The 16,863-nt window shown below is 50.4% G+C and overlaps 1 protein-coding gene across 3 annotated transcripts; it reads right to left on the bottom strand.

Moving 5' to 3' along the window:
• Positions 1–6,220: 6,220 nt before the first annotated feature.
• S100a2 (S100 calcium binding protein A2) lies at positions 6,221–16,121 on the bottom strand. Of its 3 annotated transcripts, none has more exons than XM_057793946.1 (3): positions 16,059–16,121; positions 7,471–7,618; positions 6,221–6,407 (listed from the first exon to the last, which is right to left on the bottom strand). In XM_057793946.1, the coding sequence occupies exons 2-3, from the start codon at positions 7,609–7,611 to the stop codon at positions 6,255–6,257; spliced, it is 294 nt and encodes a 97-aa protein (XP_057649929.1). In that variant the 5' UTR covers positions 7,612–7,618; positions 16,059–16,121; the 3' UTR covers positions 6,221–6,254. The 3 variants fall into 3 exon arrangements, with proteins under 3 accessions (XP_057649929.1, XP_057649927.1, XP_057649928.1); XM_057793944.1 differs by lacking the exon at positions 16,059–16,121 and adding an exon at positions 8,917–9,193; XM_057793945.1 differs by lacking the exon at positions 16,059–16,121 and adding an exon at positions 7,702–7,807.
• Between the last annotated feature and the right edge of the window lie 742 nt (positions 16,122–16,863).

The raw sequence follows: 16,863 nt of genomic DNA, 5'->3' as shown, positions 1-16,863 counted from the left end.
AGGTGAGCTGACCTCTGAGAAATACAAGAAATTCCCTGCTGCTGGAGACTGAGAAGTATTGCCTCAAAGGCTCAGCAAGACGGTGTGTGTAGGGTGACAGCAGATGCTAGTCGATCTGGCAGAGCTTCTTACAAGCTGAAACCCTGGCTCTCCCTGGCTCCCTTCTGTCTCCTCGCTATCACTGCCATCACCTAAGATCCCTGGAAAACAACCATCCCTCTAAAGGGCAGTGTCCGGTCCTGTACGCCAGGGAAAAATAGAGGCTCCCAAGAATCTGGACATTCTGTTTACTTCTGGCAAAGGGGCCTGAGCCCTAGGGCCAGAATGATCACCCAAATCCAAAAGCCCGTGAGGTTAAATGAACTTGACCGAAACAATCGACCTCCTCTTTGATCTTCTGAGCCAAGTAGAGAGAACATATGGGAGGGGGTATCCGGTTACTGGGACCAGCACTGGGGAGAAAGCTGGAGCCAGAGTCAAAGCTATGGAATTGGAGCTGGGGAATGGGAAGAGAATCTAAACTGGGACCAAGAAGAACCTGCAGAGGTTAGATCTGCTGCTTGCTTTGACTACCAAACCAATAGCTGCTTGTGTCCACTGCACAGATGAGAACAGTGAGCTGGCAGAGAGATCAGGTGACCCATATGGGAGCTGTGGAGTGGGGTACCAGTTCACTGCATTGACCCAGAACCCATAACTGAGTGCTATGTGGGGGCTGAGAACCGACCCCGGTTCCTCTGCACAAACACTACATGCTTCTAAGTGTGGAGCCATCTCTGCTTGCTCTTAGTTGACTCAGAAAATCAGTAGCATTGGCGGCGATGAGCTGAGCAAGTCTCCTAGCTCAACTGACATCTCTGATGTTTGACTTAAAATGATAAAGGCCACCAAGGTGCTGGTCAGTGGTGGCGGACGCCTTTAATCCCAGCACTCAGGAGGCAGAGGCAGGCGGATCTCTGTGAGTTCGAGACCAACCTGGTCTATAGAGCGAGTTCCAGAAAAGCCAGGGATACACAGAGAAACCCTGTCTCAAAAACAAAACAGATCACCTAAGGTATTTTTCAAGCACTGGCTTGAAAGCCACTTTACCGAAACCACTGCCCGCTGGCCCACAGGAACATCCAATGGATAACCAAAACAAGATGAAATCAAACTTGGCACTGAGTGTCTGTACTCTTAGAAGGCTGAGGCAGGATGATGGCTGAAAGTCTGAGCCCAACCTAGGTTTCACAGCAATGCCTTGTCACAAACAAATAAATAAGGGTGAAAACTCTAGGAACTTCCGCCATCTGTGCTTGTCTCCTTTGCTACCTTAACCTCTGGGTCAGATCCTGCTGAACTCTGCACATAGACACATTACTCATTTAAAGATTGTTTGTCTGGACTCCCAGGACGGGAGCAACTTACCCCAGCCCCTCTCCTCCCGAGTCAAGGTTAAAGACGCTGAGATAAGTGTAACTAAGACATTTTCAAGATCACAGCCACGTCACTGCCTTGTGACCGACCATGCATGTATCAACCTCGTTTCTCGATGTCCTATTCCAGATCACGGGAAAGACACAGGGAAGTCTCAAGCCATCCCTAGTCTAAGACCCTCATCTTTACCCTTTGACTGCTGGGTTAAGGGGATGCCCATGTTACCGTATTCCCGTTTTCCTGGGTTTCTGGATTAGATCTTTTTTCTTGTTCCCTGGGCTCCATTCTGAGTGGCTGAGCGTGCAATCATTTTAGAGTTGGTAACTAACTCATGCTGGCCTCAGTCTCCCTTTCCACAGAGCACTAGAGAGCTCTCCGAGCCACACCATAGAATGGTGGTCTGACCGGAGGTGTGGTTGCTACAATTCTCACCCCAGAAGCATTTCCAGGAGGAATGGGGAGATCCGCTCACAGGTCCTTGACAGACAAGTGATGTCCAGGGGCTGGAGAGATGACTCAGTGCTTAAGAGCACTGACTGCTCTACCAGAGGACCTGGGTTCAATTCCCAGCACCCACATGGCAGCTCACAACTGTCTGAAGATCCAGTTGCAGGGGATCTGATACTTCACACCCATGCACGTAAAATAAAGTTAGATAAACCATAAAAAATATTTTTAAAAAAATTTGTTTAAAAAAAAGTGATGTCCAGCCCCTCCTCCGCCTCAGCACAAAGAACAAGGGAGCTTGTTCATTTGCATTCAGCCTTCTGATGTCGGTTATTTTGCCCAATACCAAATGGAGTGGTTAGCCACTTTGGAACCTCTCCGAGTGGGGGGAACCTCAGAGGCAGCAAGTTAAGTCTGGTCTTGCTAGCCCAACTGACTGTCCAAATCCAAAACTGAGAAGCCCACATCTATGTAGCACAAAAAGAAATCAGAGTTCACAGAGCCAACCCCCTGCAAGGAGGCCCCATCTCCCTGCAACTTGGCCTGATGTGCCAGGTACATCTGAACCATATTCAGCCAGGTCCCCTTTCAGGTCACACAAAGTCCAAAGTTCTGGAGATGGCTTCAGAAAGAGGAGAGAGGCCCAGTCTGCCGGCCCAGGGTCCCAGAGGGATGAGGAGTTCTCTAACAGACATGGGTCAAGACCAGACACTAGCCCTTAACATCCCCGGTCTCTGTTTCCTCATCTGCGAGGTGCGGGCACAGGCAGAGCTGTGGAACGGCTGGAGCATGAGTGGACCAAGCACCTCGGCAAATGGCCGGAGCTGACCCCTCCGCTTTCCCATCTGTAAAAAGGTTTAATAATAGCCCCTTTTGGGTTACCATGAGGCCGAAATGACAGTGTGCCTGCAAGGAGCTTTGAGAACTGCCCTGGGACGTTAATTACTGGCATCATGACTCCCTGACCCATACTTACCAGATTCCTCTCCAACAGGGTGTCAGGAAAGTGGGTTTCTCTCTTTTTATTGCCATGGAAAGAGACCATTTCTTCCAGAGGACCTGCCTGGCCTTGCCTCCCAGCCCTAGGTGTGTGGGGAGGGCAGAGCACTGAGAGCGAGTGGCTGTCACGTGGCCTCTCACCGGCTCCTTCCTCCTCTTCAGAACTCTGTCTCATTTACTCTGCAAGTGACCCACACACATCAGAGTTTCCCGGGGAAGAAAGATCCAACTTATGGTCTCCCCACATGCCTTGGGCTTCTCAGAACAGGTCCCTAGTTTCCGACACATTGTGACATATGTTAGCATGAGCATTGCAAGAGGCTCCATTGGAAGCTGACAGGTTCCCAAGATGTATTTCAGAATTCCCAGGGCATCGTTTCTGCAGTATTTTATTCAACACACAAATCATTAAGATTGGCTCAGCTTAGGAGGAACACGCATGAAGGAGCTGCCGTCTGATCTCCACATGTATGCCATAGCATAGCCTCACTCTCGCACACACACGTGCATGCACACACGTGCACACACAGAGAAATATGCACAATGTCAAATTCTTTACTAGTCTGTAGTTTACTCAGTAGTAAATTGCAGAAAACTTGTCTGACTTCAATCACTTTACATAATAAGTCTGCTGTAGGTAGTTTGGGGTTGGGTTGAGAGCCCAGGGAATGTCCTTTCTTTGTGTTTTTTCTTTAAACCCACAGCACACCATCCCCTACACTATGTTTGTGATTCCTGGTCACAACATGGCTGCTATGCCTCCAGGGCTCAGTGTCCATGCTCTAGGTGGATGACAGAGTGAGTGAAGATGAGACGGGAAAAGCTTTGTCCTCCAGAGCCTTTGCCTTGTTAACACGGCAGTCATGACCCTGTATACAGGGCTTTGCCTACATCTTTTGGGGTTCATCAATGTAATATGGCTACTCCTAGCTGGGTATGCTGATACCTTGAAAGAGGAAAAAAAAAGTTGGCTTTTTTTTTTTTTTTAATGAAAAGAGGAAATGGATAATAATTATAACAACACAAAAGCGATGCTCTCCTGGCTGTTTTGTTTCTTCCCCAGGAAACTCTGATGTGTGGGGGTCTCCTGCAGAGTAGATCAGACAGAACTCTGAAGAAGAGGAAGGAGCAGGTGAGAGGCCATGTGACAGACAGCTCTGTCCTCTCTGCTCACCTAGGGCCAGGAGACAGGGCCTCCTCTGGAACAAATGGTTTCTTTTCATGGTAATAAAAAGAGAGAAGTCCACTTTCTTGACACCCTGCCGGAATGTCAAGAGATGGATCCAGTAAGCTGATTGTCTCAGTTAGGTTTTCTGTTGCTGCGACAAACACCATGACAAACTATACGTGGGGAAGAAAAAGTTCATGGTGCTTACATTTGTGCTCTGTGGTCCAGCACTGAAGTCAGGACAGGAACTCAAACAGGGCGGGATCCTGGAGGCAGGAACTGAAGCAGAGGCCATGGAGGGGAGCTGCTTACTGCCTCCCTCCTCATGACTTGCTCAGCCTGCTTTCTTTTTTCTTTTTTTTTTTTTTTTTTTGGGGGGGTTTTTCGAGACAGGGTTTCTCTGTGGTTTTGGAGCCTGTCCTGGAACTAGCTCTTGTAGACCAGGCTGGTCTCGAACTCACAGAGATCCGCCTGCCTCTGCCTCCCAAGTGCTGGGATTAAAGGCGTGCGCCACCACCGCCCGGCCTCAGCTTGCTTTCTTATAGAACCCTAGACTACCAGCCCAGGAGTGGCCCTGCCCGCAATGGGTTTGGCCCTCCCCATCAATCACTAACTAAGAAAATAGGCTTGCCCACAACCGGATCTTTTTCTCAGTCGAGGTTCCCTCCTCTCAGATGACTGCAGTTGGTATCAAATTGACATAAATCTAGCAGCACACAGATGGTTCTGCGTGAGCTCCAGCCACACAACTAACACCAAGTACAAAGCACGCTAGCGAGCCCCTTGAGGGATGGTAGCCCCAACTTCCACCTGCAACTGCCTGAGACCCCCACAACCATTTCCAGCCTACCCACAGAACCATGAGAGATATAAATGTATGTTTTCACCTAGCATGTCTTAGAGTGGTTCATTATACAGCAACAGGTAGCTAGGAGGCCATCTGAGTCACTGAACCAAACTTGAACTGACCATCAAGACATCTAATGTTCAGATGCCAGTTTAGTTAAGTCATCACAGATCAGGCCTTGTGTAACTTCCAAATGCTTGTGTGACTGGTACAAAATCCAGTAGCTATCAAAACCTTTCAAGAATAGTAAATTAAAAGATAAAATTGGACGGAGGTAAGGAAGAGTGAACTCTGGGGCCTGGTGTTTACAGACTGGAAAGCTGGTGAGCCGTGTGCTCAACTATCACCTGATTGCCATAGGGTGTAGAACATATAGCAGCTTAGGTTACAGTTTTAGGAGAAATGGCAGAAAATAAGAATTCGTGCCTTGAGCTGACTCTTTTAGCAGAGATCAACAGGGAGAGACTGAACTCAGAACTGAGCTAGCCAACTTGAAAGTTAGGATAATGAAGCTTTCTGAAATCGAGAACCCGGCCCCAGGCCTGGGATCTGACAAGGAGCCCTTAGTGAAACTCGGGGCTGGCTAGGCCAGCGCTGCTGCCTGAGCCACTCTTGGGACCACTCACCCTTCAGTCCCAAATGTTACGGACTGTGCTGTGTTCTGAGATTTTCTCCTCCCTTCTATGCTGAAACTGGGGAGGGAGGAGAAATGACCGCAGTTGTAGGCGGTATTCGTCGTTTTGTGGTTTGGGGAGGTTTTGTGTGTTTTGTTTTGTTTTTGTTGTTTTGAGGCAGGGCCTTACTATGTAGACCAGGTTGGCCTCAAACTCTGGAGACCTGCTGCCTCTGCTGCCTGCCCCCTGCCCCTGCCCACTGTCCTTGCCTCTGCCCCTACCCCACCCCTGCCCCTGCCCATTGTCCCTGCCTCTGCCCCCTGCCCCTGCCTCTGTCCCCTCCCCCCCATCCCTGCCTCTGCTCTTCCCATGCCCCTGCCCTGCCTATGCCCCCTGGCCCTGCCTCCTGAGTGCTGGGATTAAAGCTTATACTACCATGCCCAACCTGACTTTTAAAATATTTTTCTTAGCAAAGTAAAATGTTATCAGCATACCCCAATTCCCCAAAACTCATTTTGTGAACTCCCAAAGAGTAGACCCTTCGACCTCAGGAGAGTGGGAGAGAAGAAGGTGTCAGAAACCAGAGCACTTTCTGTCTCCAGCCCTTTAACTGATCCGCCCAGGGCACAGAGCGTCACTGAGTTGTCATGATGTTGTTCACAAATGAACAAACAAAAGTTTATTTAGTACAAAATTAAAAAAAAAAAATAGAGCGAGCCCTATGGGCTCGGGAGACACACAGCAGGGTATGCAGCGCTCTGCTTCAGGGCCGGGCTGGGGACCCCTGGAAGAAGTCATTACACATGATGGTGACCAGGGCCAGAAACACGGCGTACTCCTGGAAGTCCACCTGCTGGTCGCTGTCCTCATCAAGGTCGCCCATCAGCTTCTTTAGTCCCTCCTCATCCACCTTCTCCTGAAAGTGGCAGGGAATGGAGTTATCAGCCAGCTCCTGCCCGACCCACAGCCAAAACCTCCCCTTTACATTAGTATCCAGCGTCCCCTCCCCACTGGACAGCCAGGTGCACGGTGGCAGGAGACCCCATGAGGTACCAAGAAGGCCCAGTGAGGAAGGATAGATAGACTATGATGTGAGAGTCTCCGCATTGCCGAGCGGTGGTGGTGCACGCCTTTAATCCCAGCACTCGGGAGGCAGAGGCAGGCAGATCTCTGTTAGTTTGAGGCCAGCCTGGTCTACAAGAGCTAGTTCCAGGACAGGCTCCAAAGCTACAGAGAAACCCTGAGTGGGGGATGCTGGGTGCTGGGTGTTCCTCAGACTAGGTATGAACTCTAATCTCTGCTAGATCCCAGGTTCATCTTGATGTTGAGAAAAATCAAAGCTTACTGCCCCCTACATCAGCTGGCTCGATTCAGAAAAGATGAACTTTTTAATACCAGCCAAAACAATGGGAGAGAATTAACCCGAAATGGGAAAAAAAAAAAAAAGTAAGCCCTGCCTCATATTAAGGCCTGAGACCTGAGTCTATAGGATTACCCGTTAGTCTGTTCAAGACAAGAAACAAACGAAGACCTAGCTGCACCTCGCTGCCATATGCCCCAGGGTGCATGTCTTAGCTGGAATCCTTTCTTTTTGCATGCTTTCTTGGCTTACCATACAATGTGTCAAATAAAAGAAGAAACTAATGCCCTAGTAATATCCCTGTGCGACCCTGGGCCAGCTGCCTCCTGTCTCTGAGTTTGGGACTATTCAACTAGCAGATAACAAGATTCTACCAATGGACTCTGAAGCCCCCCACAGCAGTGTGACAGGAATACCCAAGGGGCTAGCCATTGATAAGTCTGTTCACACATAGACTAACTGTCAGCCCGGGGACCGGGGAGTGGAAACTGATGCGGAGATCCTCAGCCCCACCCTGGCACAAGCACCAGGAGGCACCTTAAGAATGAAAATGGGAAAAGATTTACCCTGTGTGTCCACCTACCGCTCCCCACCTCCCTTCCTGGCCTGCCTCACTTACCCCCACAAAGCTCGGCAGTTCCTTATGCAAAAGCTCCTTCATCTCCCCCTTGCTGAGTTTGAACTTGTCACCCTCTTTACCGGAGTACTTGTGGAAGGTAGAGACCATCACAGCCAGAGCCTCTTCCAGTGGACTGGACATCTTGAATCTAGAGACACAAAAGAACACCATTGAGGAACTTGGGGCCTCAAGTCCAGTCTACAAGGTCTGCTTCTGCTCCACCAAGCTTACCCTCTCGGAATGGCAAGGCGATGCCTGCATCCTGCTCTGGAAGTGTGCTCCCTGAGGAGCAGGGTTCACACAGCCACTTCACACTGCACTCAGATGTTAAACCTCTCCTGTGGTCCGGAGCCACCTAAAGCAGGACCTCATATTCTAGGGACACACCTCTTCGGGGGGGGGGGGGGGAGGCCTCTACGGGAGACAGAGAGGGGGATGGGAGGAGGCTGCAGGGTGTCTAGAAGCTCAATTTGACTCCTGTCTGTGCCAGGAATGTGTCCATGGGCTCCCGGGATTGCTTGGCAGCAGCTATGGGAACAGTCCAAGAGTATGAGGCCCCGTGCAGGGGTCAAAGCTTTCACAGACCCTAGTCTCCTGAAGTCAGAGTCTCTGCCATCCTTCCGACAGGAACTCTCCTAGCGTGACAGCCTGAGAGCTGTGCCGCACATGCTGGTTCTTTGCAGACAGAGAGCAGGATGGAGACAACTGATCACTCTCCCCATCAAGAAGGATTCTTTGGGGGTTAGAACTAAAAAATATTAAATGCCCAGTGTCTTGGGATCGGGCTAGATGCTGAAGAGATGAGGTCAGAGTTCAGAGGTCACTTTTTCCAAATTCCTCTAAGAATATTGGGTGGGTTCCAGGGTAAGCCAGAGGAGTCAGTGCTGGAGGCAGGGAAAGTTCCCTGCCTCCGCAAGCCCCACCCTCACCCGCTAAGAACAGCACAGTAAGCAGCCTTGGGCAAGACTCTGCTGCTACACAGGCCACGAGACCCAGGCGGGACTAAGCACTGAGACCCTGTCTCTGGCTTCTTATTCCTAATGGATCCCAGTATTGACTGCAGCCCAGTCAGACCCTGACCTCATGACTTTCCTACCTCAGTCTCTTAAGTGGGGGATTTCAGATATGCTTCATGGCAGTTATATCCGCCTCTACCCCCACATATCCATGCCCTACTCCTAGGCCTAAACCCCAAAAATGAGGCCCTAGACAGACATATCTAAACTAAGAAGCAGAGACCTCAGACCCAGAGATGAGAGAACAGGGCACAGAGTAACCTAAACCCTCGCAGGGGATTCTGGGGAAGGTCCTTCCATCCAAAACGTCACAGAGGGTCTCTTCAAATGGGAAGTCCCACTAGGAAGTCAGAGAAAACTACAAGAACAAGGACTGAGATAGTGGAACAAAGATCGAAACCCAGGTCCTGTGCAGGACAGAGGTACTCACCAGACCAGGTGGTGGAGAGACCCAGGACAGCGGCCAAGACACTCAGGGTAGGGATTTATATGCGAACCCTACTGGCCTCCAATTTGTCATTTTTGGGAAACAGAACCTGTCCCAACCTGATCTTGATAAAATCTGGCCTCCTGCCACCCCACACACTTCCTCTTGGCCCATCCCTCTCAGAAAACACTGGCTTCAGCACCAGCTGGAGGAGCCTCCAGTTCCAACTAAGGGCATCCCTGAGCTCATCTGGGCCTCAACATGGAAACAAAGGCATTGTGGGAAAGGGGAGCCTGGTCAGGGAAGAGGGGAGGCAGCTTCTGTCCTGGGGCCTAGAGACTCATTCCAAGCCTGCTTCTCATATTATGCCTGTGAGTCACAGTTTCCTCCTGTGTCAGAAGATGCGGGGACACAGGGTGGGTGGGAACTTCACAGCCTGTGCTCATGGATATGTGTGGTGTGTGTGTGTGTGTGTGTGTGTGTGTGTGTGTGTGTGTGTGTGTAAGAGAGATAGAAAGAGACGGAGAGAAGCTCTCCAGGCACCCTAGAAAGCTGGGGTTCAAAAGAGCAGCGGGAGACATCTAGAGGAGGATGTCAGGAGGTCTAAGAAATCTTTTGTTGTTGCTTGTTTTGTTTTGTTTTAAAAGCCTGGCACCAGAATCCCTCTTAAAGAGATAGGGAGCAGCTGGGTTTGTTTAAACTACTTCAAAATGAGCGAGGGCAATGGTTCTGTACCAGACCCAGATTCAGTGGGCAGCAGTCTGTGTAAGACACAAAGGAGGAAAAAAGGGAGACATGAACCTCCTCTTCTTCCTTCTACAGATAGGTGAATGGTGGGAATGACTCTTCTAGCCAGAGCTGAAAACAGGGGCCTGGACCCAGCCATGACCCTCACCACCCCCCAATGTGTCTTCTCCATGGAGAAGGACACTGTGTCCTTCAACTGGGCCCAAGGGAGGGGTCTTCAGGAAAGAGAGCTGACCTCAAGACTGCCCCCCTCTGTTCTTTATCCCATTCCCCCCCTTGGGCACCGCCCTTCCTGTGGGCCCAGCTCTCTTCCCCTGCAGACATCAGGCACCCTCTCTCTGCTCCCCCTGTGCTGGGTGACTCACATGGTTCCAGGCCCAGATGCCCAGGTGGTGACTCAGAGGCACACCCTGCTCCCCAAGGCCAGAGCAGCAGCCGGAAACCCCAACCCACAAGTGCCAGCGTGGAGCCCCTCACCAGGCAGCACCGAGGGAGATGAGGATGGTGACCCCACGGAAACCTGTGAGCAAGCAGAATCAGACCCCCAGGTCTCTGCTTCGGGGTCACTGTGGCAACCAGCTGCAGAACACAGATAAAGTGGGTCTTGGGTCCTCAGTGTCCTCTTCTCTGTCTTTGCAAGGCACCCAGAGTCCCCCCTCCTCTCCAAGGCACCTGAGTGTCCCCCTTCTCCACTCCTCATGATGCTTCCCTTCCCTTCACAACCTACTTAAGTAGAGGTAAAAACTTTAGGTAGAGGTAAAAACTCTCCACCCCGGGGAGGAGCCCACGGGGAACAAAGTCCTGCCACTCACAGTGACTTCACTTTATTCACATTAAATCCCTCTCCACTCAGAAACTACATGGTGTCTCTTCCGTAAAGTGCACAGTGGAGCACCCTGCATGCTAAGTGCCCAGGGAAACACCCTTCACGCTAACACCCACTGCTTTCCAGCCTCCCTGCCAGTCGTGGCTGTCTGAACAAGTACACAAACACGTGCTAAAGCCAAGGCCCTTGACTTCACTGACGGCCCTGCTCAGAATTTGCCCACACCACACCCCCGCGTGTGTCTCCTTCTCCTGAGATCCCATCTACCCTTTGAAGGCCACTTGAAAGGGCTCCTCTAACCCAGCTAGACTCTATTTCTACCTGTCCTGGCACATATGCCACACTCCCAGTGCCCTCCCTCTGTCCTGAGCATCTTCTTATTTACACAGATCCACTGTGCACTGGCGTTCTCTCACCCTGGCCTTGTGGTGAGCTCACTGATGAATACTGGGTCCTATTCATTTCTGCAGGAGCACAGAATCTCGCCCACGCCAGGTGCCTCCCAGCGTTTATGGCTGCTGACTGGCAACAGAGGTCACTGGGGCTGGTGGGTAGGTAGGAGCCAGGGGACTCTCTTTTTCTCCCTGCCTGAAAGCACACCACTGAACACACCGGTAAATAATAACGTCTCCTCTGAGTCCCAGGAGCGGCAATGAGACAGAGTTGGAAAACAGAGCCTCTGAGAGCTACAAATCCCTGAGGAATGACCACAGGAAACATCCTGCCACAAGGACCCAGAAAAGGACCCAAGTCCCCAGAGGACAGGGGTGGAGACTGACAAAGAGGACAGAGAAACAGTCAGGTAGAAGAGTCAGGAAGAAAAGAGATTGGGGGAATGGATCAATGAGAGCGTAATAGTGACAAAGGAGACAGGGAGACAGGGATAAGATGCAAGAGGAGGCTGGACAGAGGCAGCAGGACTTGGACACCTGTCCACATCTCAGACATGCAGACCACATCTGTGCCCCATCCAATAGCTATGCTCCTGAAACTTCCAAAAGCAGACTGACTTGCCTCTGACTTTCTGTGTGACCTTGAGCATGTGCAGTTAGAACGTCAAGACAGATAACACCGGGTGGATGAGCCCTCCCCACCCACCCCAGCTCTCCCCTCCCCCCGCCCCAATCTGTTCTGACATTCTTCAGCAGAGAATCCAGGACAGAAGCAGGCGGTGGAGCATCCCAGGCACTGACTGCCCACATCCTGGCCCATCTGGGACCTCACATTCCATCCACCCCCTCCCAAGCTCTGAGTGCCAGCCATGGCCGGCTCCGGTTTTGCCCGTCCCTTTTCTGCCTTCTAGTGGTGGAGATTTATCATTGCAATGCAGCTCTCGGCTCTCCCTGAGGTCCACCAGCTAGCTGTTCCCAAGCCCCGAGCATGATTCACCAAGGAGGCGGCAGCGGTGATTCATCTCCAAGGAGCCTTCCCACGCCCACACCTGCTTCACATAGAAGGGGTTTCCTGGACAGCCCCTGCTGAGAAGCCTAGGTGGAAGCCCGAAACCGGGAACCTGTTTCAAATGCCTGGGGTAGGATTAGGGGCTGCAGGAGGTGTCAGAAATGAGAACCTGAGCATTGCCCAAGGCGACTCTCACCGCTTTTTTTTGGGGGGGGGGGGGCGGGGGCAGCTCAGTGAAAAGAGAAATGACCTCACTATCAGCTTCCCAGGTATGTCTGGGTGCTGTCCCTGACTCACTTTGCAATGTTGGGTAAGTTGTACCACACCTCGGAGTCTAAACCTTTTTGCCACGAGGATCACTTTTAGTATCCCCTACACCCTAAAATAAGCTTTGACGTTCTTTTTCTTATCAAACTGCGTGAAGCCATTCACAACCTGTTCTATAAATCTTAGCTATGGCTCTCCCCTTGCAGCACGGTCATTACAGGAGAAGCCACACCTTACATTCTCAATTGCCGTTCTTAAGAAGTGTGTGCATTCCTGTGGCTGCGGAGGACCTACTGTGTGCCAAGTTTTTCCATAGATTATCCCACCTAGTTCATAAGACAATCCCAGGAAGGTGGACCATCTCACCCTACTTTATAGAAATGAAAATTGGGGCTCCAGGACATGTTCCCACCCAACAAATAAGGGAGGAAAGAAAACTTAAAGACGGGTGATTTTGCAGTGTTAAACGTCTGTGTGCTCCAGTCACCAGCGTTGCCAAGAGGCCTTAAGGATAGTTGCTGCTCCATCTGTCCAGCAAATTAGCCTCAAGTGTCTGCCACACTAGGGTCCAGGAGCCCGTCTTCTCAGTATCTCCACTTCAGGCACCTTTTCCTGTTGACTTCAAATATACTGTGGCCCGAATTTGAAATAAACTAAAAAGCAACCTTTGTGAGCACCCCCACCTTTCATAAAGACTGGGTCTTATTCATTTCTGCACGCACTGGATCTCGCCCACGTCAGGTGCTGCTGCGTGACACCGGGGTGGGGGCGGGGGTACTAGGGACGGGAGCCTTCCCTCTCCTCACTGCCTGAAAGCCCACCAGTCATTACACCAGCAAATAACGTCTCCTCTGTGTCCCAGGAGCAGCAGTGAGACAGGGTTGGAAAACAGAGCCTCGGAGAGCTACAAATCCCCAAGGAATGACCACAGGAAACATCCTGCCATGGGGACCAGAGAAGGGGAGTTGAGCAGAATCTCCAGAGGGCAAGAATGGAGCCTGGAGGCAGACAGATGGAAGAACCAGGCTTCCCGTATGCCACAAAGAGCACTGCCATCCACCCAGTGGCCCAAAGCAGGCGCTTGGCTTCCTCCCAGCCTCCACTTCCCCTGGCTGCAAACCAGATGTCTGGTCAGCCTGCTTATTTCTAAGCATGCCTGGTCTCTGTCCACATTGCTTTAGGCCTGATTCAAATCATCTGGTCCTGCTGTAGATGCTCTCCCACCCCTGCTCCTGGGCCTCACTCCAACCCTTCTCAGCTCTGCCTCCAGGGTTGACTCTTGAAAAGTTCAAATCTCTCCAGATTAGAGCATTTGGTGAATTCTCACCGCTTTTTTGGATACCAAGGCATAGCATGCTATCCTTGGCACGCTAACTTTGCTGTGGTATATCATACTTTCTCATGCCCCCAAACCTGTGCCCATGCCCTGTACTCTCGTGGACAGCCTTCAGTGGAACCACCCACCAGCCTCTGATTTCTTTTCTTTTCTCTTTTTTTGGGAGAGGGATTTTATTAATTATTTTATGTGGATGAGTGTTTATCTGAATGTATGTCTGTGTGCTACATTCATACGGTGCCCAAGGAAACCAGAAAGTGGTGTCAGATCCCCAGGGACTGGGGTTACAGACTCTTGTGAGCCATCAAACCTGGGTCCTCTGGAAGAGCAGCCATGTGCTCTCAACCACAAAGCCATCCCTCCAGCCCCATCACAAGCCTCTTAATCACCCTTCCAGCTCTGCTCAAAGGTTATTTCCTCTAGGTACGTCCCCAAATCTATTTCCCGGGCCTCCTGCGTGCTCGAGCACGCTCGAGAACTGTTTGATAGATGGTGGATGGAGGCTCAAGTGCTGTCCCTCACTGCCAGAATCTTCTCCCCTCCCTGTATTATCCCACCTCCAGATACACACAACCCCTGAACCTTCTGAAAACCGCCTCGTTTGCATTCTACGGAACAGCTCTCTCCGGTGCTAGCAGAAGCTCCACTCTTGCTAGCGATGGAGAGGGAGCGGTTTAAAGCCCCCTTCTTGGAAGATGACTCACTCCACTGCCCTCTCCACCTGCATGAGAAGACTCTGTTCTCCCCTCACCACTGATGCTGCTCCCTCCCATCCAAGCTAACCGCATGAGAAGGACACTCTTCTGTGTTCCCTTCCTCCACTAAGGGCCCCACCACCCCCATGGATCCTGTGGCTGGGCAGCTTCTGTCCATGGTGTGGTGTGGAGAAAGACCATGCTGGATGACTTTCCTGGGGAGACAAATGTCTGTCGTGAACTGATGAGTTTGTTGGAGTTCCATGCTGGAGCTTGGATGACTCAAAGGCAGCTGCATTACCAAAACCCCCCCGCCCCGCACCCAGGGCATCAATAACAATTAGTTACCTTGCACTGCCAGCAGGCAGCTCAGCAAATCAACAAGTCTCCTCTCCCCAGAAGTCCTCTCTGCTTCTATACTTTCAGGGAGGCACCTCCGAATCCTGTTCTAGGAACTTCCTGAGATAGGGAAGTTTTGTTTACTGCCTGCGCTTTAGAGGAATGTTTAAATTTTGAAGAAATGGCTACACACCTGTCCATGATATATATAATGATCTTGAGGCTGGAAAGATGACGGTTCAGCAGTTGAGAGCGCTGGGTGTTCTTCCAGAGACACCAGGGTTCTAAAACCCACGGGACAACTTTAATTCCATTTCCAGGGGATCCGGTGCCCTCTTCTGGCCTCCTTGAGCACTGCATGCTCACATAGCAGAGACATATATACAGGCAAAACACCCATAAACCTAAAGTAACGCAAAGATCTTATTGGCCTAGTTACTTTTCCCATCATCATAATGAAAACACCTAAAGGAAGAAACTCAAGAGAGGAAGGGTGTGTTTGACTCACTACTCGAGATAGCACAGTTCATCGTGAGGAAAGCTCGGAAGCGTGAGCAGCTCCACGTGAGAGTGGAAGGACCCTTGGGCACATCATGTCATCAGCCAGAAAGCAAAGAAGTCAACCAGACGCTGGGTAAGGCTGCAACTCCTTTAGGCCTACCTCCCAGTGACCCACTTCCTCTAGCTAAGTCCCACCTTCTAAAGATTTCTTAATTTCCTGAAACAGTACTACCTGCTGTGGACCAGTTTGTAAACACATGAGCCTGTGTTCCCATTCAAACCATAACATCCTGTGCCTAGCTGAATGGTCGACCCATGACACAGGACGCATTCATGTATTCAGGACAACCTTAAAAGCCCCTGGAGTTGCTGGGGGATAGCTCAGTCCAGAAAGTAACTGCTGCTCAAAGAATATGAACCTGAGTTTGAGTGGTCAGAAGTCATATAAATAGTTGGGCATGGCAACACATACGTGGAACCCTGGTGCTGTGGGGCAGGAGACGGGAGGGTTGTCATGGTTTGTTGGTTAGCTAGTGTAGCCAATTGATGAGCTCTAGGCTCATGGGAGACCCTGCCTCAGACAGTAAGTTAGACAGGGATTAAAGAAAACATTCCTACTTAACCTCTGGCTTCCATACGTATGCACATACACACACACACACTCATATTAAATATATACACATATTATATATTATATAAGTTTATATAATATATTAAATATATGCTATATATATATGCATCACAAGAAATAAAAAGTAAATAAAGACCAAAAAGTCCCTGTGCTCTTAGAGTTCCAACGCTGTTCAGAAGTCCAAAGTCTCTTCTGAGACTTAAAACAAACACTTAACTAAGAGCCCATGGAAAACCAAATATCAAGTTACATATTTCCATTGTACAGTGATACAAACATATCCATCCTAAAACAAAGGAATGGAAAAATATCAAAAGAATAGCAGACTAAAGAAAGACCAGAATTCAAACAGACCCTAAAGTTTATCTGCAAAACCCCTATCTGCCCTTTCTGCAGCTTCACCTTGACTCACGGTCCTGTGCACGTCAAATGTTCATCTTCCCCATTTTTCCTCTTCACTATCTGATAGCTCAGAATTCTGACTGGAAACCTAGCTAAAGGCAGTGATCAATAATCCCGTGACAACCAGAATGCTGCACAACAGCTCCACGCCCAGCATCTGGACCGAGACAGCATCTCCCGGGCTCCATCACGTCTATACAGTCCTGTCCCTCCAGCCCTGCATCCTGCAGCACGTGTGCTCTCTCTTGGCCTGGACCTTTTCAGTGCCTGCTTAAAAGTCCAAATTTCTGCCATCTTCTGCATCCTGGGATCTCCCTTGAAACTTCATGCACAGCGCCCTCACGCAAGGACTCCTCCCTGCAGAGAATGTAGCATTGCTACATATTGCCAGACCTCAGCAACTTTGGTGTAAACTTCCATCAGCCCATGAGTCTGGAGTTTTGTTTGCCTGCCAAACCAATACTACATGGAAAATAACACCAAATTCTTACTGCCAACTTGAAATGTAGCCTGACCCACTTGGACTGTGGCCGCAGTATCCAAGGGCCTATGTGACTTCATCAGGGGAAGTTTCCCTAGGCAGCCATTCTCAAGCAAGAAACCCCCAGGCGGAGGTACTCTTCAAATGAGGGCTTTCCACTAAGTTTTCAGCTTTATGTCCTGAGGCCTTCAGTGGGTAAGATCTCGCCTTTACTGCGCTGTTCCCACCGTCCCAAAGCAAGCTGCACAGTCGGTCCTTAGTTGTGCTCCTGTCCACATGGCTGTAGCTGCTTTCTCTGTAAAACCCTTATCTGCCCTTCCTGCA

This window comes from Chionomys nivalis, chromosome 18 (assembly GCF_950005125.1).
Source record: "Chionomys nivalis chromosome 18, mChiNiv1.1, whole genome shotgun sequence".
Taxonomy (NCBI): Eukaryota; Metazoa; Chordata; class Mammalia; order Rodentia; family Cricetidae; genus Chionomys; species Chionomys nivalis.
This window is presented reverse-complemented; position numbering and strand designations above follow the sequence as displayed.

Coding starts and splice junctions, on each gene's coding strand:
- S100a2 (XM_057793946.1), bottom strand. CDS start 7,611: ATGTCCAGTCCACTGGAAGAGGCTCTGGCTGTGATGGTCTCTACCTTC. Junction 6,408..7,470: donor AACTGCCGAGCTTTGTGGGG/GTAAGTGAGGCA, acceptor TGCCACTTTCAG/GAGAAGGTGGATGAGGAGGG.